Source organism: Ascaphus truei, chromosome 23, assembly GCF_040206685.1.
Source record: "Ascaphus truei isolate aAscTru1 chromosome 23, aAscTru1.hap1, whole genome shotgun sequence".
Taxonomy (NCBI): Eukaryota; Metazoa; Chordata; class Amphibia; order Anura; family Ascaphidae; genus Ascaphus; species Ascaphus truei.
The window spans coordinates 3081202-3107760 of record NC_134505.1 but is presented as its reverse complement, the minus strand read 5'-3'; the positions used below and the strand labels follow the sequence as shown (position 1 = coordinate 3107760).

General features: G+C 44.0%; 1 protein-coding gene across 1 annotated transcript; it reads right to left on the bottom strand.

Moving 5' to 3' along the window:
• Nucleotides 1-7276: 7276 nt before the first annotated feature.
• LOC142473071 (keratin, type I cytoskeletal 19-like) lies at nucleotides 7277-12965 on the bottom strand. Its single transcript, XM_075580231.1, has 8 exons — nucleotides 12308-12965; nucleotides 10899-10981; nucleotides 9775-9931; nucleotides 9429-9590; nucleotides 8826-8951; nucleotides 8149-8369; nucleotides 7949-7974; nucleotides 7277-7499 (listed from the first exon to the last, which is right to left on the bottom strand). Exons 1-8 carry the CDS (start codon nucleotides 12881-12883, stop codon nucleotides 7474-7476), a joined length of 1377 nt encoding a protein of 458 aa, XP_075436346.1. The 5' UTR covers nucleotides 12884-12965; the 3' UTR covers nucleotides 7277-7473.
• Nucleotides 12966-26559: the final 13594 nt, after the last annotated feature.

The window sequence follows — 26559 nt, the reverse complement described above, 5'->3', positions numbered from 1 at the left end:
CCATTATTTGTGTGCTTGGATACTGTTGACACACACCTTTTTTCAGTGGGCTTTTTTTCTTTTCTTTTGTTTATCTGTTCAACCCTATAATTTAGACTGGGAGGCTTCTTACATCTATTGGATCATCTGTATCAGATAATAAGACATTGAACTTTAAAGAAGTATCAATCCACCCACTTTCCTAATACGGCTTAGGGTACAATAACCACACGCAGAACAGGCAGCAAATGTAGAGGTGTCAACCCATGAGATTCCAGGCGAGGCCCTACTGAAATAGGGTGGGGAGCCCTTATACAGGAGAGGCTTAAACCCTGCTTATACTAAGCAACTTCATAACTTTTAGCTTAATCACAGCAGTACTGAAAAGGTTAAACGTAGTGATGCAAAAATTGAAACCTCACCCAAAATAATCACCGGGCTCAGTATAATGATTCTGTGTTGGTATCCGTCCCCCAACTGAACTTTTTTTGCTGGGAGAAGATACAACTTAAAGAACACGACATCTACAGAGCGTCCAATACATCCATTCCTAGCCCACGATGTTCTGCACTGCGTTCCATGCTGTTGTATTTGTGTCCAGGTAGTCACCTGCCACGGGTGCTCAGGCTGCCGCAGCAAGCGGCATACAATCAGGAAAAATAGGAGTAGCCAGCACCCCAGAGGATTTGGCGAAAAATGGAAGAATTTATTAAGTTCTCAGGTCAACGTTTTCGGTCGATCTTGACAAAAGGTCCTAACTGGGACCGAAATGTTGATCTGATCATTTAATAAATTCTTCCATTTTTTTTTCACCAAGTCCTCTGGGGTGCCGGCTACTCATATTTTTCCCATATTCCATGTTGGACTTCTAGGGAAGATGGATCTAACCGAGTGTGGGACATCAGAACCTACGTTCCAAAAACGAATACAAAACAGTAAGCGGGAGGGGTGTTAGTTGCATTTTTGCAGGCGCTAAATAATGTATTTTGGCCAGTGTTTCAGTTTCTTCGCAGAGGAGAATGTGGAGACTGACGCAATGTTCATGGCCATAGTCAGTTTTGTTTTTTAGATCATTGTTAAGCTGACAGGGTCCCACACATGCAATTATATATTTAATAGATGAGCTTATAATCATCTTCCTGGTATCCTAATGATGAGAGTGATGAAGCATAATTTGGTCTTGCTACCTCTGTACATCATTAGTTTAGTAATCAATGATGTACAGATGTAGGAAGGCTTACTGTTTCCTGCACCGGGACCTGCCCCGGCGCCGGAGGATTAACTCTGTGGGTGGTCCGATACAGAAGCATAGACACCCCCCCTCCTCCCACAGTGCGGACACGCAACCGCAGACTCTTTTTTTTTTCGACCGCGGCGCCGGAGAACATGAGTCTTGCTACATCTGTACCTGGTACAGCATGGACACTCGCTCATTTTCCAGGCAGTGATCGGGCTGACCTCTCCGATGTGGTGGACAGCCAAATGGAAACAGAAGTGGAGCCTGCCGCCACTGTCGTTTGCAAGGGATCCGGGACCTGGTCACCTCACGTGACCAAGGCAGAAGCGATGGCAGGACGCGGACGTGCAGGAGGTCCGGTGGCAGTGTGGGGAGACCCCGGCACTGTGAAAGTTAAGAGATGTTTCAATCAGAGAGATTATAATGGTAACAGAGTTACGACCTCGGTATTCACAATATATCGGCGTTCGCAGCTCTGTTACCATTATTGAGGACTGTATGCATTCCACAATAAACAGATAAGCCCCAATGCGTGTCCAATATAACAAATTATTTAGTTAATTACTATATGTTTTTTTTCCATATTTTGTTCTTCTCATAAGTATGGGTTATCTTAGAGCAATCCTTTGGCCAGAACATTTCATGCCTGCGACCGCATCAAGGTGTCGCTCTATCAGCAGGTCCAACACTATGAGAAGAAGTACAAATATCGGAACAAATACAGCTCAACCCCGTTATAGCGTGATCCGCTACAATGCGGATCCGCATATAACGCGGTCTGAGCGTGGCTCCCGATTTAAAAACATCTCCAAGTTTTTTTTTGCGAAATGGCTGCCGCGTGAGAACTTACCCGGCATCTGCAGCTCTCTCCTCTCTGCAGCGCTGTCCTCTCTCCCTGCTTCATCAGGCTGCGTCCACTCTATTATCACACTTAACTTCTACTGCACAGTACTGAAAGGCATTACTGTGCAGTAGAAGTTAAGTTTGATAATAGAGTCAATGAACCACACCAATCCTATGGTGAGGCAAGTAAAGAATAGCTACTAGTGTATGAAGGATCATAGGTTCGATTCCTGCATGGTATGCTAAAATTATTTGTGTAGGGGGGAGGTGTGTGTGTGTGTGTCCGTTAGCAATTAAGCACTGAATGTTATAAAAAAAACAAAGAAAAAGATGTGGAGATGTGCGCCACGCATGTGGACGCAGCCTGATGAAGCAGGGAGAGAGGAAAGAGCTGGAGAAAGGAGAGAGCTGCAGATGCCGGGTAAGTCCTCGTACGGTGGCCATTTCGCAATCCCGGTTATGTGGACCCCGAGCACCGCGTTATAACGGGTTTGAGCTGTATATAGTAATATACAGAAATAATGTCTCATATTGGATGTACATTGGGACTTCTTTGTTTATTGTAGTAGACTTGGGGTCACTTTCCCAGAGGCACGTCAATCGACTTAAAATAAATATGTATAGTAGCGAGAAAAGGTTTGTGAAATGCAATGATAATTGCAGAAATTCCACAGTTCATCCTTTTTGAATAAAAAACAGTCTTTTCTTAAATATCCCATAGAGTTTATATTAACCAATTCCATGTCTTTAGAAGCAAAATTATGCATGAATTAGACAAGCAATGAGTAATTAAGAGTCAGGGGGTGTGAAAAAGTAAGTGAAACCCTGGTTTTATCAGCTAAATCAAAGGGGATAAATAGAATCAGGTGTTGAAATAATTAGGTAGATCTTCAGATGTGGGTAAGATCCGAAACGTTGTGAGTTTGGTCTTCACCGTACAGGTGTGTGGAAACACGTCATGCCACAATCAAAAGAAATCTCTGAGGATCTCAGAAAAGCAGTTATTGATGCTCATCAGTCTGGAAAGAGTTACAAACCAATTTCTAAGGATTTGGGACTCCACCAATCCATTGTCAGACAAATGGAGAAAGTTTAAGACCTCAGTCCCTCTACCCAGGGGCAGTTGTCCTACCAAAATCAAATTGGACAAGAATGTTGTTCATGGAAGGATATCCAGGAGGAAACCACTGCTCCCTAAAAAGAACATTGCTGCCGTCGGAAGTTGGCCAAAGATCACATAGATAATCCACAAAACCTCTTGAACAATGTTCTCTGGACAGGTAAGTCATCAAAATTAGAACATGTTGGCCTCAATGAGAAACGCTATGTTTGTCAAAAACCAAAACTACGTTTGAACAGAAGAACCTCATCCCAACCGTCAAGCATGGCGGTGGGAGTGTGATGGTTTGGGGCTGCTTCGCTGCCTCAGGAGCTGGACGGCTTGCCATCATTGACACAACGATGAATTCTGCACTGTATTAGAAGATTCTAGAGGACAATGTCAGGCCATGTGTCTGTGAGCTGAAGCTGCAGAGAAAGTGGTTCATGCAGCACGACAATGATCCTAAACATACAAACAGATCTTCAAAATGCCTGCAGAAGAAGAAATTCTGCGTGTTAGAAGGGGCCTAGTCAAAGTCCGGACCTAAACCCCATGGAAATGTTGTGGCAGGACCTGTAGTGAGCTGTCCATGCAAGGAAGCCCTCAAATGTCACATTTTAGGTTTGAAATATGTGAAAATCCTAAGTGGTTCCCAAACCTTTTCTCGCCGTTGTACACATATGGTGCCTTGGGTCTGTGTTTTGAGCTTGTGAAGATTGTGTACGTTCAATTGTCTGTGTTTTACATCTGACAACTGCTTGCGCATTGTTCAAGATACATTGCAGTTGTCGCAGTTCTGTGAAAAGCCCCAGGGTAAGTAGAACCAGATGATAGGGGATAACTGCAGCTTTGCTGGGCAGCAGCAATTTCAATAGTCAGTGTTACCCTGTGTACCTACCAAAGAATCTCTGGGACATAACACCTGTGTTTCCCCAAGGGCGTCTTCCTAAGAGACTCACCAATATGCCTTCGCTGCCCCTGTCCACTACGCCAGCATGGATGAGCTTTACAGCATGAGCAAAAGAGATGGTTTAAAGCACTCCCGGAGCTCATCAGTCCCTCGGCCCTGCATGTCTGACATGAGGTCCAGTGCTGTGCTGTGCTGCTGTTTCATTTCACCAAAGAATCTCTGAGACCTTACACTGAGTCGCCCCAAAGGCGGACAGCCGAAGGGCAGCCAAAGGGTGTCGCCGTTTGTTGCCATTCGCTAATGTCGCAACTGCTCTATTGCATTCTAAATCACACCCGCCCTCTCATCCCCCACCCAATGTTTAAACCTACCCTGCTTATAGATGGTAAGTTCCTTGAAGCAGGGCCTCTTCTAACAACAACCCAACACCTATCCTACGTCTTCTACCACAATTTTTAACCCTGTCTGTAAATGTTAGTTATGCCCATAGTCATATCTCTGACTCTCCATGAAATATCTGTAAACTGAATGTGTAACCTTTTGCTCCTTTAATGCAACCATGTATTGTTATAATTATGGCATTTCCTGTCTGTCATATGTAACAACATAATTGTATTTAATTGTAGTTCTTCTCAAACTGACTGTAAATTATTGCAATGCCCCCTTAAATGGAGGCGTGTATTTACTTTAATAATAAGTGATGATGATGGTGACCTGTTTGGAGTAGGCCTTGCTCCTTGGAAAAACGAACAGAGAAAATCTGAAGCAGCAGCGTGTCGGACAGACACGAAATAGTGCTGGTCTCGATCAGAAAGAAAAACTCCCACGCGTTTCGCACCTAAGTGGCACTTTCTCAAGGAGTTCTTGCTCATGGGAAGGCTGTCTCACTCACTGCCACAGTCAATGGAGCCATATACTGTACTTTGTTGGAACAAAATTTGATTTAAAATCCTTTGTGACTGTATAATGTGGATGCATCAGCCGTGTGATACGAAAGGGGTGAAGTAACCCCCACATTGCAGCACTATATATTCTCTCTGCCAGTGACCTCTGTTTCAGTCCCCTCTGCTTCTTCTCGTTGGGACTGGCCCTTATCGTTGTCGCTGTTTCTGCCCTCTGTTTCTCCCCTAGGAATGAGCAGCAATTGTAAGACACCAGGTTTGGGGACTGTCTGGAATTTCACTCAGATGCAGGAATTTTGTCATCTTGTAAATTGCATTTGGGCCCGCGACAGCTTTGGTACGGTTTAGGAGGCTGCTTGAGTCCATGCAGTAGGGGAGGGGTAAGGATGGGGCTTAAATGGTGCACGGTGTGTAGAACACGTCTGTAGAATAGTGAGCTCGCCAAAAGCTGTCAATTCACACGAATCTGCAGATCAAGTTGTTGGAAGATCCAGACAGATGTCCACCTCTTGTCTAACTCCTGTATAACTCTGTCCGTCCCTTTTAAATGTTCCCTTAACGCTCGTATAACTCTATCAGCCCCTTACAAATGTTCCCTTTGAAATGTGCTTACTTCAAATGCTTCAACCCCTTGCTGTGCTGCCCCATACTAGTCACAGATTTATACTCCTGACCAGTCACGTGACCAGCGATTAAACAGCCTCCTTGCTTTACAGATAGGACATTTGGCAGACAATTCCACATAACATCACACTAACCCCCGACACCTAACCATACCAAATGAAAGAATACACATTCAGGAAGGGGGTTGATTATGATCAGAGGGTCTCTGACTCTGACCGTGCTGTCAAACAAAAAAGACCATTATAAGTGAAGGAAAGTGAATAAGTGGGGAGTTTGAACACAAAGTGAGTGGCAGAAATAAGTGTGTATATGTCTCGTGCAGTAAATGAGTACTTCAGCATTAGATGAGACCTGTTTTATTTGGACTAACAATTGATATGATAAGACGAGCTTTCAAGAGTTCTCCTCCCTTCCTCAGGTCAATACTGCCACACTCCTTGTACACTGACTTTACCCGGCATAACAAGATTACACGGAGGACCGCAGTATGAATGTGCCTCCCACACAAGCTATGATTTAGCGTGATCGCGTAATATTGATGTAACATTGAAGGTGGTCACACCGTACAATTAGATCAGGTATTTAGATCTTTCTGATATTTGGCAAAGGGTTTAGTCACCATTATATTCCGATCCATCCATGGTATTGGATATTATCTACAGGTTCTACATGTATTAACTTGGGAACTGGCCATTACCTACTGTATATCGCACGCCGATATTTTGGGATGACTGTTTTTTGGGGTAGAAGGTACATTTGAGTGTGTTTTATTAACCCTATATGCTTCATCCCTCCTTTTTAGGAGATACCCATATATCTTCTTGTGTTCTGGTTTCTTTCTCCCACTTTTTCCGTTTTGGGCTGTATATGTATTGGGTTTTTGCCTCTCAGCACTGACTTTGAGCACCTCACGGTGTGGTTATATTTCTTTCCACCCCATCCTTGTTGTTAGATTGGAATATTATAGCAGTTTGCAGAGGAGCGACGAGCTCAATGATATTGTGGGGAACACGCAGAGCTATTCCCAGTGCAGGATAACAAACCAGGCATAGTCCTCGTGGCTGTGTCCAGGTTTAATGAGGTTTCTTGCAAACCCAAAGTCATGCATTGAACTATTGGAATAAACCACTAGGGGACATCACACACCTCTCTTTCAGTGCTAGTGTTACAGCTGACAGTAAGGGGACTAAGACGCGTGTATTAACTAACTATGTATTGTGTGCATTATTCACTATCCCATCACCCAGTGACTGCAAAATGTTACAAGAGCCCCATCCCTGACTTCCTGTGACTTTTACCTAAAGATAAGGTCTTATTTGTAACCCCTCCTAATACACAGACATCAGGGACATGTACTTCTGAACCCCTCCTAATACACAGACATCAGGGACACGTACCTCTCACCTCCTCCTAATACACAGACATCAGGGACACGTACCTCTCAGTGACACATACCTCTCTCCCCCTAATACACAGACATCAGTGAATGGGACACATACCTCACACCCCTTCCTAATACACACACAACAATGACACATACATCGTACCCCCTCCTAATACACAGACTTCACAGATACAGAAATCTACCAACCTTCGGAGCTTAAACCTTTGTTCACAGCTACACCCTATTGGGTTTCTGTTTACCATTAAAAACACAATGAATTCTCGTGAAACAGGAGTTTACTTTGCAACAAAAAGAAGGTTTATTGAATACCAGAAGCCAGAAAAACACCTACAATCAGTGTCCTTGTCAGGTCACAAGGAGAATTGAGTAGTGATGGAAGGGGTTAGCAGGCAGCTAGGTCCCAGTACAGAGAAGGGTGTGTCACTTTGTCACACGCAGGGCCCAGGCTTTCCTTGTGTGTCAGACTCCCGATTAGCGGATCTTGTTTGTAGTGGTAGCTGCGGCGTAGAGAAAAAGATAAAGTATTAAATGATATAACAAATAGCTAAATGCTTAACAAACATAGATTTATGTAAAGCACCAATTCCCCAGATGCAAAAGCTTAGAAACTAGAGCAAAAAATGTATTTACACAAAATACTAGTGAGAGCAACAGGAGTCTCTGCATTGCTAAATCTGGGGCACTTGTATGGAGAAAATGTCGTAGCCAGGAGATGTCACAGGGCGGCCCCTTTCCAAATACAGAACATTTAGTCTAAACGCTGAGGCTCAACTTCCAAACCGTTCCCTGGGCAGTAACTGGGCAAATACAGGAAATATAACTTTCTATTTTAATATACATTTTTGATGACGGTTTTTACATCATTAGTAGTAAGAGGACTTTTGATCAATGAAATCCCCTGTGCCTTAATGCAGACCACCAAAATAAACCGAGGGAACACACTTACTGGCTGTAGTAGAAGTGGTTGATGGCCTGTAAAAAAAACGAAGAAAGTTTCAGTAGAATGTAATATATATATACATATATTTATATATATTTAAAAAAAAATTGACAGCTGAGTGGAGGCTGATTCAGTGTATCGATGGTCTCCATCGCTGATATTTCATAGTACATGCGGGCAGAAACTTCTCCTTCCCATTGACTCACTTGGTGTCCTGTGTATCCAGGAGCTCCTGGTATTTGGCGATCTCTTGTTCCAGGCGGCTCTTGATATCCAGGAGTAACTTGTATTCGCTGCTCTGGAGTTCCAGTTGGTTCCTGATGTCGGACAGCTCGGTCTGCATCTTGGTGATGATGTCCTGGATCTGGCTTAGCTGTACGCAGTAACGTCCCTCGGTCTCAGCCAGGGAAGACTCTAATCCCGCTTTCTGTGTGGTACAGGATCAAGGATCAAGTTTAGGGATGGCATACATGTGCTTCCAACATATAAATACGAGGGGTATCACTGTGGCCAATTCATTGTTTTAATGATAGTCATCTATATATCTTCAGTACTGTGCTAGTAGTAAACATGCTGCACTGTATAATGGTGGTAAGTATCTCTATGCACTTGATTTTAAATCACTGCATATGTACAGACCACATGATATATAATCAGTGGTCATGATATTATGGTAGTAGGTGCACAGAGTACCACAGCTATTTTATTTGCAAACCTAGGAATTAAAGGAATGTGGTTTTATTTTAGAAAGACTTCCCTCCTTTCTGTTTTCATTGCACAAATATTGTACAAACTTTAGTAAAGAGAGCTTTGCCCCAACGCTTAACAAGTTCAGAATGTGTTTGAAGCCATTTTGACCCCAAACACCGGCAGATGGCCTCACCATGCTTAGCTGAGACTGCAGCTCTATCTCCAGGCCCTGGAGAGTCTGTCTGAGCGTGTTGATTTCTGATTTGGACGTTTGGACTTCCTGGGTGCCGACAATGACCTGTTGCTGCAGCTCCTTGGTCTGAGGAAAAACAAATTGAGAGCGGATTGAGAAGAGGTCAGATTATTTATCCTAACGAGGATTAAATTAGCACCTGCAGACGTTAAAGGATTAAGAGAGATCACACTGATTGTTTGGGAAACTTCAAAGAGACGTGTTAGCGGAAAGCACACAACATCTAGTCTGTTCATCTTGTTCCTGATGGTGTGTCATTCAATTTAAGAACCGAGAGCCTCAATTTCCTTCCAGAGCAGAAGAATAGAAATGTATGTATAAGATGATTGAAAGAAGAGAGAGATTTAAGGGAAATTAGGAGATTTGATGCTATAGGCAGCCCGTGTTACAGCTACAGAAGGTGGAGAAGGAATTCCATAGAGAATTCTGCCATTGTGGTAGGACACTGATATTTTTCTCTCCTCCACTGTTGGCTTGTAGCGCATACAAGTCAAAGAAGTAATTCACATTGAAGGCTATGTAGTAGTCTCCCAGCCTGCTCACCTGAGATAGGAACCGTTCCTCAGCCTCCTTCTGGTACTTTGATGCCAACTTCTCATAATCAGCCCTCATGTCAGCCAGGACCTTAGTCAAGTCTATCCCTGGAGCAGCATTCATCTCCACGTTGACACTACCGCTGACCTGGCTCTGCATTCCCTTCATTTCCTAAGGGGACAACAGTAAAACAGAACAGTCACTTACTGAGCATGAATGCCAGCATAGTCATACCATAAGGTCCAACACCAGGCAACTTTTAAGGTACTTGTAATACCTTTCATTAGGCTATATTCTGCATTCATCTCTAATACCAGAAAACGTATGTTCTGAATTCAAGGATTGGCATTCTCACCTCCTCATGGTTCTTCTTGAGATAAGCCAATTCCTCAGTCAGACTCTCAATCTGGCCTTCCAGGTCAGCCTTGGACAGGGTCAGCTCATCCAGGACTCTACGCAGGCCATTGATGTCGGCCTCCACACTCTGGCGAAGGACCATCTCATTCTCATACCTGTACCACAAGGCAAAAGTAAATAATACTCAAGAGGCACCAGGAATGTATTGGTTTGCAGCAAGTAACCCCAAATAGCCTTCTAACCACTGGTGTCTGTCCTTCTAGGCAATGATTGCCAACTTTCTCTATTTATGTATACTGTAAAGTCTATATACTCTAAGGGAGGAGATGGACCTGTATGGTCAATATATCAGATTTAAACGTACACTAGACATTGCGCTCTTCGTAGTACAGTATCATACCAAGAGTCTCGCTTCAACTCCCTGAATCCTTTGCTACTAAGTGAGAGCTTCAGTGCAGATATATATATATATATATATATATATATATATATATATATATATATATGTGAATAGGTTAACCCAATGATGCTGCCGATCCCCAAGTGAGACCTGAGTAAAGAAACTTCTTAGTGCCATTAGGCTGAAAGACCAGCTCAGTGAGTAAAGGCTCTGGAAATAATGACACTTAAGTTGAAACTGGGCAGGGACTGATTGTACCTCCAGGAATCTAATGCACTGCTCAATATTGGTGCTATAGAAAAATAGATATATATGATATTTTCCTTACGCCCAATGAAAATATTAATTAACCTAAGTTTATTCACACCTACACTACATGCTTTGCTCATTGCTGAGATTTGTACATGTGTGTTGTTATAATTGAAGAGCTCAGTTGCTTGAATACCACTGGGTGAAAGTGTTTGTTTTTATTACTATCAGGCCAGCATTTTGCTTTCATTTGTTTCGGGGATTCCAATCAGATCTCTGTACCCACATAATCAGTGTGTTATCAAGCATTGCCTTATCTTTGGAAGGTTGACAAACTATCTGCTGAGTTGTAACCTAAGTGGTAACCAACCATTCAAACCGAAAAAAGGACTCATATAGTCCTCACTGGATGCAACTCTAGTCCTGTAACAGAAGGGGTTAATGTTTGGCTAATGATCTAAATTAAGACTTACTTGAGTCTGAAGTCATCAGTGGTCAGCCTGGTGTTATCAATGGCCAGAATCACGGTGTGATTGTCCAACTGGGCAGCAATAATCTAGACATTGGAGAAGGCACAAAGAGAAGTGAATATAACTCCAGTTACATCACGTTACATGGATCCTTCTCTGCGTTCGCTATGCCACTTCCCAACCTTTATCCTTTAAACCACATTATCCCTCATCTCAAGAAAATCTTGATCCCCCTTTTTCTTTTGACGCCCCAAATTCACCTCTTATCAAGGGCTTCAGATGCAATGGACATTAGAAGTAAGTCTGAAGGCCCACCCTAACGAACTAAAAACGGGACATCTCGGAAGCTCCTTCAGGTAAATTTGATCTGCGCCTCGTTGGAAACACGCCAGAAGGCACAACTTTATAACCTGCCTCATTACTCCTCTTTGAAAAGAGCTCAGACGCTTCGCGGCTAAAGAGGACCGCTTTCCAGATGGTTATGCAATAACTAAAGCGGAAGACGTGTCAACTCCCGCTGATTCTCCGTAAGCGTTACTGACAGGTAAAATAAATAATTTGACAAGGTGTTTATGGGAAAAGCTAAACTGTTTTAGCCCATTTATTTCAGCTTAAAGCATGTTGAATCAGCACATTTAATTAAACAGGTTCGGACCCTAAGACTGTAGCATGATGAAAAAATTGTGCACATAATACATTGCGTGTAGCGTCATATTAGCGGAGTCCTTACTCTTCTTGACCCAATCGATTACACTATATTATTATTTTAGCTTTAAGCATCCATATACTTTGGCTGGGTACGTTGATGCCCTAGAAATAAATGGCAGTAATAATAACAGTAATAGGTTTGGCATTCATGCTAGCTATAACCTTGGCATTGTATGCCCTTTGTTTTCTGTATTGGCATTGGGCACAATGCACTAGGCTGCTGAGAACTGCCGCCGGGCGGGGGTTAACTGCCCCGAGCGCTGGGTTAAAATGCAGAGCTGAAAAAGAAATCCTGTTAGCTATGGCACTCAAAAGCCAAGCCTTATTAACCCCTTCCCTGCTGAAGAGGCCACTGTGCTTTGCTTAGAAAGCTCCAGAAACAAGATGCAGCTGTCGATGTCCAAGTAACCCAATGGGTCAGATTATTGCGTTTTTGGACTTTAAAATTATATTAGAATAGAAAAAGTATTAGTTCAGGTTTCCGGGCTCCATTGATAACTAGCTGTGCTAAAAGTGAGACTGTGTTCCAATCAGTGAGACTCACCCTAGATAAGTAACACACACACACACACACACACACACATATATATTCATGACAATGATTTAAGAGATGATTATCAGTATTGCAGACTCTTTACATGTACGGACCTCGATGGTGAAAAGGCCACTGACAAGTAAACACTGCTCAGAATGGGCCAACCTACCTTGGCTTGGAGCTCCGCAATGGTCTTGTAGTAATGGCTGTAGTCGGCTGCCTTACTAACTGGACTCTGCTTTTCATACCACTCGCGGATCTTCTTCTCCAGTTCAGCGTTGGCCGCCTCCAAGGAGCGCACCTTATCGAGGTAGTTGGCCAGACGGTCATTCAGGTTCTGCATGGTCGCTTTCTCATTGCCAGACAAGAGACCCTCTCCGGATCCCATACCACCTCCTTGGCTAAAGCCATATCCAGCTCCTCCACCAGCCCCTCCACCAGCCCCTCCACCAAATCCAGTTCCACATGCTGCACCAAAGCTAGCTCCACCACCAAAGCCTGATCCTGCTCCACCGCCAAAGCCAGCATTGTAATCTCCACCACCATAACCACCACCTACATTACCATTGTAGCCACCACCAAAATCCCCCTCATAGCAACCACCTGCATTGCCACCATAAGCACCCCCTGCTCCACTAGAAGGATATTTGGAAAAGGACACCGAGTTCCTGCCTGCTGGCCCTCTTCCACCACTTTGAGACCCACTTGTTGTTTTGCAGGAAGAAGAGTATTGATAGGAAGACATGTCTACAAGCAGTGAAGGATCACAAAGGGAGAACTAGCGACTAACACAGGCTGTTCTGGTCCTGTACTAACATATCCTGCCCCCCTAGTCTCTTTATAAACCCTCTTCACTGGGTGTCACCCTTCTGAAGCTAATTAATATTCACAAAGTTGCTGTCAGAAGTGAAATTGATGCCAATAGTGGATTGATTGGAAACATGTTGTTTTTTTTTTTCTACCCATTATTTGTGTGCTTGGATACCATTGAAACACACCTTTTTTCAGTGGGCTTTTTTTTTTCTTTCTTTTGTTTATCTGTTCAACCCTATAATTTAGACTGGGAGGCATCGTACATCTATTGGCTCATCTGTATCAGATAACAAGACACTGAACTTTAAAGAAGTAGCAATCCACCCACTTTCCTAACAGGGCTTAGAGTACAATAACCGCATGCAGAACAGGCAGCAAATGTTCAAGTGTTAACACATGAGATTCCATGTGAGTGAGTGAGTGAGCACTGAAACAGGAGATGGTTAAACCCTGCTTATATTAAGCAACTTAATAACTTCTAGCATAATCACAGCAGTACTGAAGATTTGATGCAAAAAAAAAAATCCTCACCCAAAATGATAATGGGGGTCAGTATTCTGATATTGGTATAGGGATATTGGTGGCTGTCCCCCAACTAAGCCTTTTGCTGGGAGAAGATACAACTTAAAGAATACAAAATCTGCAGAGCGTCCCATTCATTCAATGTTGATGATATTCATTGTTAGTCCTATATTCCATGTTAACATACAACTGAAGACTGTTAATTGAAGCTCGGGACTTCTAGGGGAGATGGGTCTAAGCGGGTGTGGGCATCAGAACCTATGTCCCAAAACCGTAAACAGGAGGGGCATTTGTTACATAGTTACATAGTAGATGAGGTTGAAAAAAGACATGCGTCAATCAAGTTCAACTTATGCTAAATTTAGACAACAGATACTTTATCCTATACCCATACTTACTTATTGATCCAGAGGAAGGCCAACAAATAACCCCAGTGACATATCATCCAATGACATCTCATAAGGGAAAAATAAATTCCTTCCTGACTCCAATAATTGGTAATCGGATTACTCCCTGGATCAACATCCTTCCCATGTTTACTTATTTGTTATATCCCTGTATACCTTTCCTTTCTAAAAAGATGTCCAACCTTTTTTTGAACAAATCTATTGTATCTGCCATCACAGTCTCCATGGGTAATGAATCCCACAGTGTAACTGCCCTTACTGTAAAGAACCCTTTCCTTTGTTGCTGGTGAAATCTCCTTTCCTCCAACCTTAAGGGATGGCCCCGAGTCCTTAGTACTGCCCGTGGGATGAATAGTTCTTTTGAAAGCTCCTAGTACTCTCCCCGAATAAATTTGTATATAGTTATCATTATATCCCCTCTTAGACACCTCTTTTCTAATATAAATAAATCGTTGTTTTTCTCAGGGGGCTAAATGATGTATTTTGGTCGGCGTTTTAGTTTCTTTACAGAGGAGACTGTTTAGACTGATTCAGTCTTCATGGTCATACTTAGTTGTGGTTTTCAGATAATTTTAAAGCTGACAGGGTCCCAAACATGTAATTATATATTTTCAGAGATTAGCGTATAATTATCTTCCTAGTGTTCCCATCCTGGTGATGAGTGATGGGACACAATTAGCCTTGTTACACGTCTACAGCATTAGTTTACAGATGTAGCAAGACTAATTGTTATTGACACTGGAAACTGCCCCGGCGCTGGAGTATTAACGCTGCGGGTGGTCCGATACAGAAGCGTAGTCCCTCCTCCCCCTCGCGCAGCACGGCCGCAGACTTTGTTTTCCGACCGCGGCGCCGGAGGCCGTGAGTCTTGCTACATCTGTTCCTGGTACAGCGTGGACACTCGCTCATTTTCCGGGCAGTGATCGGGTTGACCTCTCCGAAGCGGTGGACAGCCAAATGGAAGCAGAAGTGGCGCCCCCTCCACTTTCGTTTGCCGGGATCACGTGATCACGGCGGGGGCGATGGCAGGACACGGACGTGCAGGAAGTCCGGTGGGGTTACCAGATCCCGGCACTGTCAAAGTTAAGAGATGTGCCAACCAGAGAGATTATTAATGGTGGACAGAAATAGAAAGATCTCCCTATTATTATTAGTATACTATCCTCGGTGTGGTGCGGGGTACACACTTACCCCTTAGAGGGTCCCCTCTTCCTGTGTGAGATTATAATGGTAACAGAGTTACGATCTCGGTATTCACAATCTATCGCCGTTCGCAGCTCTGTTACCATTATTGAAACCTAATGGAATTTGGTCGGCTGCTACCTTCACAGACATAACCTGTTGTGTCACCTATTTAGAGACATTTGTCTCCATTCAGGCAAAACATGTACCATTCTGTGACTACACTCTGCTCAATTCTCCTCTTCTCCCACACACTCAACAATTTGCAGACTATTTCTTACCTGCACCCAGTGCAGTAGTCATTAAAAAAACCCGTACACTAACTGCAGGTTCAATAGAGACAGGGTGGGAAGGAGAGGGAGGGGGGGGCTGGGTAAGAGGTTAGAGAGAGGGAGGGGAGGATTGAGAGAGGGAGGAGCAAGGGAAGAGGGGGAGAAAGAAAGGGAGAGAAGGGGGGAGAGAGAAAGAGGGGGGGGGAAGGAAAGAGTAAAGCAGAGCATATACCCTAATGGTTAAAAAATAATAGAGGGTCTACGGCATATGCCTTGGTATACCCTCCACTACATTACTCCCTTCATTTCTTTCTGAGATATCTGATGTCATTATGGGTTACTCCTAGTTCGGAGAGCACGTTAGTACAGGTTCATTTATATCTTCATCTTTCACCTATTCATGGTGTTTGTTTTATTTTACCATAGTCGGTAGTGCCTGTGTTTGTGCAGCCCCCTCCGCCCCACCCATACTGCCACTGTCCACTGTCCTCTTAGTACTGCCACCCCTCCCGTCTGCAACCTCATTTACCGAACTCTCTGCGCCCTCTTCCTCTCTGTAACCTCATATTAAAGAACTCCCTGCCTCCCCTTCCCCTTCGCAACGTCATATTAACGAACCCCCTGCCCCCTTCCCCTCCACAATCTCATATTAAAGAACTCCCTTCCCCCCCTTCCTCTCTGCAACCTCATATTAAAGAATCCCCTGCTCCCCCCCCCCCTTCCCCTCCGCAACCTCAGATTAATGAATCCCCTGCCCCCTTTCCCCTCCGCTACCTCATATTAAAGAACATATTAGTAATAGTCAGCATGGATTTATGAAGGATAGATCATGCCCAACTAACCTTATTTGTTTCTTTGAGGAGGTAAGTAGGAATTTAGACCAGGATAATACAGTTGATGTGGTCTACTTAGATTTTGCAAAGGCTTTTGATACGGTTTCACACAAGAGGTTGGTGTACAAAATAAAGAAAATTGGACTCAGTAATAATATATGCACCTGGATTAAAAACTGGTTATAGGACAGACAACAGAGGGTTGTCATAAATGGAACTTTTTCAGGCTGGGCTAAAATTGTGAGTGGAGTACCTCAGAGATCGGTACTGAGACCCCTGCTTTTTAACTTGTTTAATAATGACCTTGAGATTGGCATCGAGAGCAAAGTCTTCATCTTTGCTGATGACACTATATTGTGTAAGGTAATACAATCAGAGCAGGATCTAATTTCTCTCCAGAAGGACTTGGATATACTGGAGACTTGGACAGGTAAATGGCAGATGAGGTTTTATACAGATAAATGTAAGGCTATGCATTTGGGAAACAAGAATAAACAGGCAATTTGCAAATTAAATGGGTATAAATTGGGGGAATCCTTGATGGGAAGGATTTAGGAGTGGTTGTAGACTGCAGGCTTAGCAATAGTGCCCAAAGTCATGCAGTAGCTGCAAAGGCAACCAAGATCTTATCTTGAATTAAACGGGCAATGGATGGAAGGGAAGTAAACATAATTATGATCCTTTATAAAGCATTAGTAAGACCACACCTTGAATATGGAGTACAATTTTGGGCAACACTCCTTTGAAAAGAAATTATGGAACTGGAGAATGCAGAGAAGAGCCACCAAATTAATAAAGGGGGTGGACAATCTAACTTATGAGGAGAGGCTAGCTAAATGAGATTTGTTTACATTAGAAAAGAGGCGTCTTAACTCTGGCCAACCCTCTGATATCCTTGCCGAGCTTATTAAAGTCAAAGTCATTAAATTAAAATATCAGGATATAAGATTAACAAAGACGAGTCATAGGCCCTGAACCTGTACCTCCCGGTCTCTGACGTCAAATGCCTACAACAAAATGTTCAATTCCGGTGGCGGGGTACTCACCTTAAATACTTTGGGGTAAATATTTCAGAAATTATGAATCCCTTTATCACTGTAGTTATCCTCCCCTTTTCGATAAAATAAGGAAAGATCTACCGGAGTGGAGCGGACACAAGATCTCATGGTTTGGTAGAATGACATCAATTAAAATGAACATCCTCCCCAGATTATTATATTATTTTCAGAACCTCCCAATTCATATCCCAAGGGGGGAAATAAGAACTATTCAGAACCAGATTTTTTCGGTTTATATGGTAGGGCAAGAAACCAAGAGTAGCCAGGACCGTACTTCTAGCCTCCAGATCAAGGGGTGGATTGGGGGTTCCGGACATTCTCAAATATTATTATGCTGCCCACCTGCGCCAAGTAGTTGTCTGGAATGCCGACCCTGCTGAGTTTTTCTGGGTCGCAATAGAAACAAAATATTCGTCGGGCTGCCCGGTCCCACTATCTCTCTGGATTCCGGAGAAAAGGGACACTGACTTGAGACATTCAGAATTAGGCCCACTGAAATTAACATTAGACTATTGGACAAAGACTATAACAAAATATAAATTAATGTCGAAAATGTCATAGCTAATTCCCCTTTTTAACAACCCCAAATTACCACCAGGAACAAGCTCAGGATCCTTTGAACAATTCAAGAAAAGAATATCAGAAAGGTCAGGGACCTCCTTCATCGAGGGAAAATGCTGAATTTTACAGAACTCACAGACAAATTTGATGTGCCAGATCCACCTCTCTTCCAGTTTCTCCAGCTCAGACATTATCTTATGTCTGTCTCTACGTAGTTAGAATTCCCAGAGCTATCAAACGCCGAGGCACTATGCAAAAGAGAAAGATACCAAAAAGGTTTAATTACTATGATATATGTGGGACTAGAGTCAGCAGGGAACACCCCAGACCACGGATACATGACCAAATGGGCTAGAGACCTAGATAGATATAGACAGGGAGGACTGGGAAGACATTTGGGACAATGCGGCCAAATCTTCTATATGCACGACTACAAAAATTAATTTTCAGCTAGTATCTCACACCTGCGAGACTGAAGCAGATTTTCCCTGAGGCTACAGATCTCTGTTGGTGAGCGTGATGGCAGGTCGGAGATATGGCCCACATCTGGTGGAAATGCCCAGCAGTTCAAAAATATTGGAAAGTAGTTCAGGGGATCATCATTGAGACAACAGGTCTTGCGATCCCACTAGATCCTCTGACTTATGGGTGAAGGAGTGGTTCAGTGAGTAAAGACACTGCCACTGGCACTGAGAGTTTGAAGCAGGGGAGTCTTGGTTCAATTCCCGGTGTCAGCTCCTTGTGACCTTGGGCAAGTCACTTTATCTCCCTGTGCCTCAAGCACCAAAAACATAGATTGTAAGCTCCACGGGGCAGGGACCCTGCGCCTGCAAAATGTCTCTGTAAAGCGCTACGTACAACTAGCAGCGCTACACAAGAACACGCTATTATTATTATTATTACTTATGTTCTGGCCAAACCAGTTGAGGAGGCGAGCCACACGGTCCAACGATTAGTGTCACATATTCTAAACGCCGCTAGATACAAAATAGCAGTTGCTTGGAAAAGCTTATTACCCCCCCCCCCACCCTCAAGAGCAAGGGTAATATATAAAATTAACGAGGTTATGAGAATGGAACATTTTGAAATACTCAATGGACAAATGCAATAAAAGATGGGAGCCACGACTGAATACACAGAACGAAGGTACAACGATAACGATGTCCTGGTGAGGGCCCAAATGCAACATATATAATGGAATATATAAGGCTCAGAGCTATCACCCCTAATATTATTTTATTTTAACCTATATACAAAATTCTGTCTAAACTCAAATTTGGGTTTACATTTTGTCCATAACGGGTATCATGTTACCCATATGCAGTGGTTGACAAATCACCAAAAAATCTACTCGCCACCTAGTACCAAACGTGTGCTGCTTGGGCCAATATTTACTCGCCCGGGGGTTAAATCCACTCGCCCGGGGCGAGCAAATGTATAGGTTTGTCGAACACTGCCCATATGTAAGAACTATATATGTATCTGTATCTGTTAAAAACCCTAATAAAAACTATTTGTACAAAAAAAGAAAAGAGGCGTCGTAGAGGGGATATGATAACTATATACAAATATATTCGGGGACAGTACAAGGAGCTTTCAAAGGAACTATTCAACCCAAGGACAGTACAATAGACATGGGTCATCCCTTAAGGATGGAGGAAAAGGAGATTTCACCAGCAACAAAGGAAAGGGTTCTTTACAGTAAGGGCGGTTACAATGTGGGATTCATTACCCATGGAGACTGTGATGGCAGATACAATAGATATGTTCAAAAAAGGTTGGACATGTTTGTAGAAAGGAAATGTATACAGGGACATACCAAATAAGTAACATGGGAAGGATGTTGATCCAGCCAGTAACCTGATTGCCAATATTCGGAGTCGGGAAGGAATTTATTTCTCCCTTATGAGATATCATTGGATAATGTGTCACTGGGGCTGTGTGTTTGCCTTCCTCTGGATCAATATACTGTAAGTACGGATGTAGGATAAAGTATCTGTTGTCTAAATTTAGCATAGATTGAACTTGATGTCTGTTTTCAAGCTCATCTACTATGTAACTGTGTAACAATCTAACTACATAACCCTCTGCCCCTCTCAGACCCTCCGCAACCTCATTTTAAAGAACCCCCTTCCCCTCCGCACCCTCATATTAACAAACCCCCTGCCCCCCCCCCTTCCACTCCGCAACCTCATATTGAAGAACCCCCCTCTCCCTCCCCCCTATATATGTATATGTGGAGTGCCTCAAATAAAAATGAATTAAATTAAAATATAACTTGTAATAGGTGAGATCTAAAATATTTACAGTCACAGTGGTGTGTGTGTATATATATATACAGTGCTGAGATGTCCCTGAAGTTATACAAAACTATATTAGGATGGTGCTGCACCTAGCCGTGCTCTCCCTCTGCAAAACCCCTTCGCTGCTGCCATTTCTCTTCTTCGCGTGAGCACGGAATATTCATTCGTGTTCCGCGCTAGTTTCCCTCCCCGCTTGGCACAATGACAAAAGCCGCCCGCAGATTTATCAATGAACATCTCTCAACGTTCCCAAATGTGGAAAATGCAGTTTTTTTTATTGATTTGTACAATAGAAGATAATTCCTCCCCCCCCCCCCTGGAGCATCCCCCTCACCCAAATCCTCCCCATTTGTTTGGAAGACTTGACAAGTTTGAAGAAGAAAGAGAGAGAGAGAGAGAGAAAAAAAAAAACCCTGACAAAGACAATAAGGGAGAGGCTTCTTAACAGGTGTGTGTTTGGCAAGAGGATGAGTATTAATCATCTTGCATCACCCCCAAAGAATTTATACAGATATAACACCCATAGCCTTGGGATGTATAGTCCTGCTACGATACCTTGAAGCCCAGACCAATGCATTGTTTTGTTGCCGACCAGATGAAGTTTGATCCTTGTTTTGCGGCCGCAGTTCACAGAGTTCACAAGCGATTCGCCAAGTCAACGTGCATTGCAATTTCACCTAACAATGCTTGCAGATGTGACCAGGCTCACTATTTTTGTCGCCGACGAGGGGGTGGGGGGGGGGGCTTCCGGTCTTTTCAATGGGACCTTCCGCAGGGCTAATCCTTTCTAGGCCACAATCGGCGCAGTCACGGGTCCTCGCGATCGCAGTGTGCCGGGAGCAGTAAAACCGGAGGCGTTTTGCGAAATTCTCTATATTTGCTTGATGCTGAGACTATACATAGGGCGCTTTTACCATGAATCGCTCATCTGGCGATGTTTGTTCATTTATTATTGGCTCTCAGATGTTTGACGAAATGTTACCAACCCCCCGTCCCCCCAAAAATCGAAAATAAAAAGGATGCTAAACATGTTGGATAGTTTGCAGACTTCTATACTGTCTTATTGCTCAGACAGCTTTGTGTCCGCAATATTACCAAGATTCGCCCTTTCATCTGTTGCTCGACTGCTAGAACTCAGGCCCTCATTCTCTCCCGTCTCGACTACTGTAACCTCCTGTTGTCCGGCCTTCCTGCCTCTCGCCTGTCTCCCCTACAATCTATCCTAAACGCTTCTGCCAGAATCACTCTACTCTTTCCTAAATCTGTCTCCGCGTCTCCCCTGCTGAAATCCCTCTCCTGGCTTCCTATCAAATCCTGCATCTCGCACTTAATTCTCCTCCTCACTTTTAAAGCTTTACACTATTCTGCCCCTCTTTACATCTCACCCTAATATCTCACTATACCCTCCTCTGCCCCTCCTTACATCTCACCGTAATATCTCACTATACCCTCCTCTGCTTCTCCTTACATCTCACCCTAATATCTCACTATACTCTCCTCTGTCCCTCCTTACATCTCACCCTAATATCTCACTATACCTCCTCTGCCCCTCCTTACATCTCACCCTAATATCTCACTATACCCTCCTCTGCCCCTCCTTACATCTCACCCTAATATCTCACTATACCCTCCTCTGCCCCTCCTTACATCTCACACTAATATCTCACTATACCCTCCTCTGCCATTCCTTACATCTCACACTAATATCTCACTATACCCTCCTCTGCCATTCCTTACATCTCACCCTAATATCTCACTATACCCTCCTCTGTCCCTCCTTACATCTCACCCTAATATCTCACTATACCCTCCTCTGCCCCTCCTTAGATCTCACCCTAATTTCTCGCTATACACCATCCTGACTCTTGCGTTCTGCTCAAGGATGTCTTCCCTCTACCCCCTTTTGTATCTAAAGCCCTCTCCCACCTTAAACCTTTCTCACTGACTGCCCCAAACCTCTGGATTGCCCTTCCCCTCAATACCCCAGTAGCACCCTCTCTATCCACCTCTAAGACCCACCTTAAAACACACCTGCTTAAGGAAGCATACGAGTAGCTCCGTGGCTCATAATTAACATCTCATACATAAAGCTTGGCCCCCTGCAGACGCACTTACCAGAACGCCCTCCTACTGTCTCTGTACGTTCTTCCTACCTACCAGTTAGAGTGTAAGCTCTTCGGGGCAGGGACTCGTTTTCCTAAATGTTACTTTTATGTCTGAGGCACTTTTCCCCTTTATGTGTTAATTGCATTATTTGTGATTTATATGATTGTCATGTGTATTACTGCGGTGAAGCGCTGTGTACATTAATGGCGCTATATAAATAAAGACATACATACGTACATGTCTCTTTAAAAACGCAAGGACAGTAATGACGGGCCCAAGCTGGTGTAGTTCACTTGTTGGTAGAGACAGGCGAATCCCCCCAAATCTGTTTCCTGGATTTTCGATGATGTTCCCCCCCCCCCAAATCTGTTTCACGGGGTCAAATCCGCGAAACGGATTTGGGCGGCTTTCAATCCGTGCGAATTCATCAAAATCCCCCCATTGGATCCAACCCGTGGACGGATCCGTGGATTCAGCGATCCGCTGGCGGATTCTTAACGATCCGCCACCAGATGGCTGAATCCGCCGGTCGGATTCTACAAATCCGTCCTCGGGCTGCGGAATCCAAGGAGTGTATCGGTAATAATAATAATAATAATAAAAAAATTTGCCAAACACAAATCGCCCCTTTTTCAGATTGACCTGCGGTAATCCGAGGACCAAGGACCAAACAGCCGATCTGCTGCGAATTCAAATCCGGCCCCCAAAAAATGTGCCCGTCTCTACTTGTTAGTATGCAAAGCGAACAAGTACAGCTCGCCCCCCTTATAACGCTGCGCTTGGGGTCCAAAGAGTCACACCGCGTTATAAGCGGATCGCGTTAGAAATAATGTACAGTTGTATGCGTTGTACAATAAAGTATTTAAGACGCCAATAACCGTGTTGTAAAGTATTCATACATACGATAAATTGGAAGCCACGCGTACATCGCGTTATAAGCGGATCCGCGCTGTAACGGATCGCGTTATAGCGGGGTTGAGCTGTATATCTTATATATCAGAAACCATGGGACCCCTTTCATCTTCCCTCAAATCTATCATGAAAATGTCATGAACCTGGGAGCAATCGTGGCTCCGTCACAGCAGACTACTGCATAGAAGAATTATTTGATAACCTAATAAATACTCTTTGCCGTTGGTAACGGTGTGATGACCTCATCAAGGGCGTAGTTACAAAACGGGGGTTTAGCGAAGAAGATAAGCGCGTTATAAAGTGCTGGAGACGGAGCCAGCGTCATGGTCCAAAACACTCGCATCAAATGTGTACCCCTGATGAAGTGCGGGCTCTAGGAGGACGGGGAAAAAAAAAAATTTGTAAAACAACAACGTATCGCTCAGGAGTGGGAGCAGCTGGATCAGCGCGTTATCGATGATTCAATCGGACAGCGGCGTTCTCATCTTCGGGCGCGCGTTTCGGCAGGAGGAGGGGATTTTGAACACACACTTTGTAATAATTTTAGCATTTTAGATTAGATTACAGCAGTTTAACACATTTCCGCGCTGCAGAGGAAAAAAACTCCTATCTCCCGTGTAATGAACACGTACCTCCCGCAGTGTATCTGCTACCTGCTGACATAATACAGCGACAGCAATTTAGTTAACATCAGTTGTTGGTCTACATTGTGCTTCTCATATAGTGTTAATCTACGCAACAGACCTACCAACTGTGCACATTTTCATGGGGTTTGAGCGAGAAAGAGACAAGATATGATGAAAAACGAAAGGAGTCCCTTTTTTCCTTAACACGATGTGTATATCAGTCTGTCCATCTTCCAATTCCACGTCTGGACCAATACGAAACAGCAAACACAAAATGCTATTCGTTTCGTGAAACAGCTCCCTTAATTTCTTTGCTAGCCACAGTTATCTGCTAGCCCTCCAGTGATCTGCTAGCCCTCCAGTCATCTGCTCGCCCTCCAGTCATCTGCTAGCCCTCCAGTGATCTGCTAGCCCTCCAGTCATCTGTTTGCCCTCCAGTGATCTGCTAGCCCTCCAGTGATCTGCTATCCCTCCAGTGATCTGCTAGCTCTCCAGTCATCTGCTAGCCCTCCAGTCATCTGCTAGCCCTCCAGTGATCTGCTAGCCCTCCAGTGATCTGCTAGCCCTCCAGTGGATGACCCAGCGTGTTCATAATGTACACATCAGATCATGATGCGATTCTCTCAGGTGATAGATGTTTGCAGTAACTGCTATCTCTGGGACTTAAAGATGTTTGTGAGCTGTTTCTAAGACTACTGTTGGTAAAGGCGTTTCCCACACAATAAACACTCTTCTTAATATGAAATCTTTATATCAATTATTGTGGATAAAACTGTGACAAAAAAATCCCCTCCATTGTACAGTATAGAGCAAATAAAAAAAAGCACATTGTGATCACATTAAAATGTCACGGATGGATCTGCAACCCTGCCATTCCCCATTATCTCTTGGCATACAGAACTTCCACTGCAGCTAGGGATTCTGGGAAATGACATGCAAATGAGCTGACACAGTTTGCTTCAAATCCATTTTAGCATGGATCCCGGTAAGCTTATGCCCGCCACATGACACAGCCTCTCAGCACAGTGCAGAGCCAGCAAAAAAAGAAACCTACCCACAGACAGCTGTTCCCACCATTTGCGTTTTATCAATGTGAAGCTGGATTAGGTTTCAACCACACATTAAATGTTATGGTGTGTAAAAAAAGTGACAAAAAACCCTGTACCATACAACATCCTGCATATAAAAATATCACTAATGAGCACGTCTCAATGTCGCATGTCTCGCACAGGGCTGCAACCCCTGCTTTTCCCCATTATCTCTTGGCATGCACTGCTTCCTCTGCAGCCAGGGATTCTGGGTAATGACATGCAAACCAGCAATCACAGTGTGATCTTGTGCTTCAAATCCATTTAAACCTGGATCCCTGTAAAATGCCTGCTGCGTTTTCAGCAGAGCCAGTAACACTACTCGCAGACAAGCTGTTTCACCCTCCTCAGTGTGAAGCTGGTTATACTGGCTTTGCCATTTGAAGCTGGTGATAGGTTTTAACCCCACCTTATATAAGTTATGGTGGGTACAAATGTGACACAACCCCTCCACCGTGCAGCAAACCGCAAATACAATTATAGTGTGTGAGAACATTCACACGTCTCGGACAGGTCCGCATATAAAAATCACATTACCCAGTGACATCCAGGATTCCCTTTATTCAATGGGCCAAAGGGGCAGTTGCACAGGGTCCACTGCTATCAGGGGCCCTCACAGGGCCGCCGACATGGGGAGGGACAGGACAGCCGGGGCTGCCCCCATGCCAGCAACCCTAACATGTAGAGCCAGATCCACAGCGGCGCCTGTCACAGGCCATTTGTGCTGATACAATACAAAGATCTTGGTAAAAAATATATAGTTTCCCCAAGAATATACAGTATACAGCTACTATACCGTCCCATATGGAACATGAGGGGCTTATAGGTCCATAAAAAGAATGCTTGATGTTTCATGCACATTAGACCTTGTAACATCTAGCGATTATCTGACCAGCTTGCCTGGGATGAGCTCGACTAGAACTGGCAGCTCTAGTCCCCATAGATTTCTCCATGAACCCTAATAACCTCTAATAATGGGTGGGTGAATCCAGCTATGGAGCAAAGAACAAGCGGCAGTCTCAGGGGGATGAAACAGGACAGTGAGCAATTTGCAGTCTCCCGCTGTGAGGAACAGCCAAGCTGATCTTTCTCTGTGGAAGCTGTGTGTCGGGTATAAGACACAGTTTTTTGTTGGAGTGACCGGAATCGTGTGGAGAGTGTGGACCGGCGAGCAGTTCAAGGCCAGGAGTCAGCTGAGTTGAGGAAGGTAGCTAGGCACCTCGTTTTATGAAAATAATGATATCTAGAAGTTTATTCGTACCCCGGAACGGGCAGCTCATGCGCTGAGAAGGCGGCCTAACGTGAGCTTGGTCAAAATCTACGACCATCAAGAGGACTATCCCTCCAGCATTACATTATATTACATACGTCACTAAGCCAACCAATATACGGCGACAATATATAGCGCAAACAGTGTAATACTAATAGTCAAGTGTCTCTTCTACCTCCTCCAACACCTAATTGGTAAGATCAACCACCGCCTTCTATATCTACAGTTGTCTTACACTTGCCTGGCTGGCTGCTTCTTTTGTGGAACCCCGGGATCACTTATCAGCTAAAGCTAACCCATATACAATAAAGTTTGAGCATTTTGATTCATTGGAGTCACCTTTGACCCTGTCCTCCTCTTCGGCTATCACCTCTATCACTGCCACCTGTCGCTACCACCTATACAACATAAGAAAAATGTGTCCGCTCATCTCTCTCTCTCTTCGACCAAACTTCTCACCCGCTCCCT

Coding starts and splice junctions, on each gene's coding strand:
- LOC142473071 (XM_075580231.1), bottom strand. CDS start 12,883: ATGTCTTCCTATCAATACTCTTCTTCCTGCAAAACAACAAGTGGGTCT. Junction 10,982..12,307: donor TTGCGGAGCTCCAAGCCAAG/GTAGGTTGGCCC, acceptor TCCAATGTCTAG/ATTATTGCTGCCCAGTTGGA. Junction 8,370..8,825: donor TGCAGTCTCAGCTAAGCATG/GTGAGGCCATCT, acceptor TGTACCACACAG/AAAGCGGGATTAGAGTCTTC.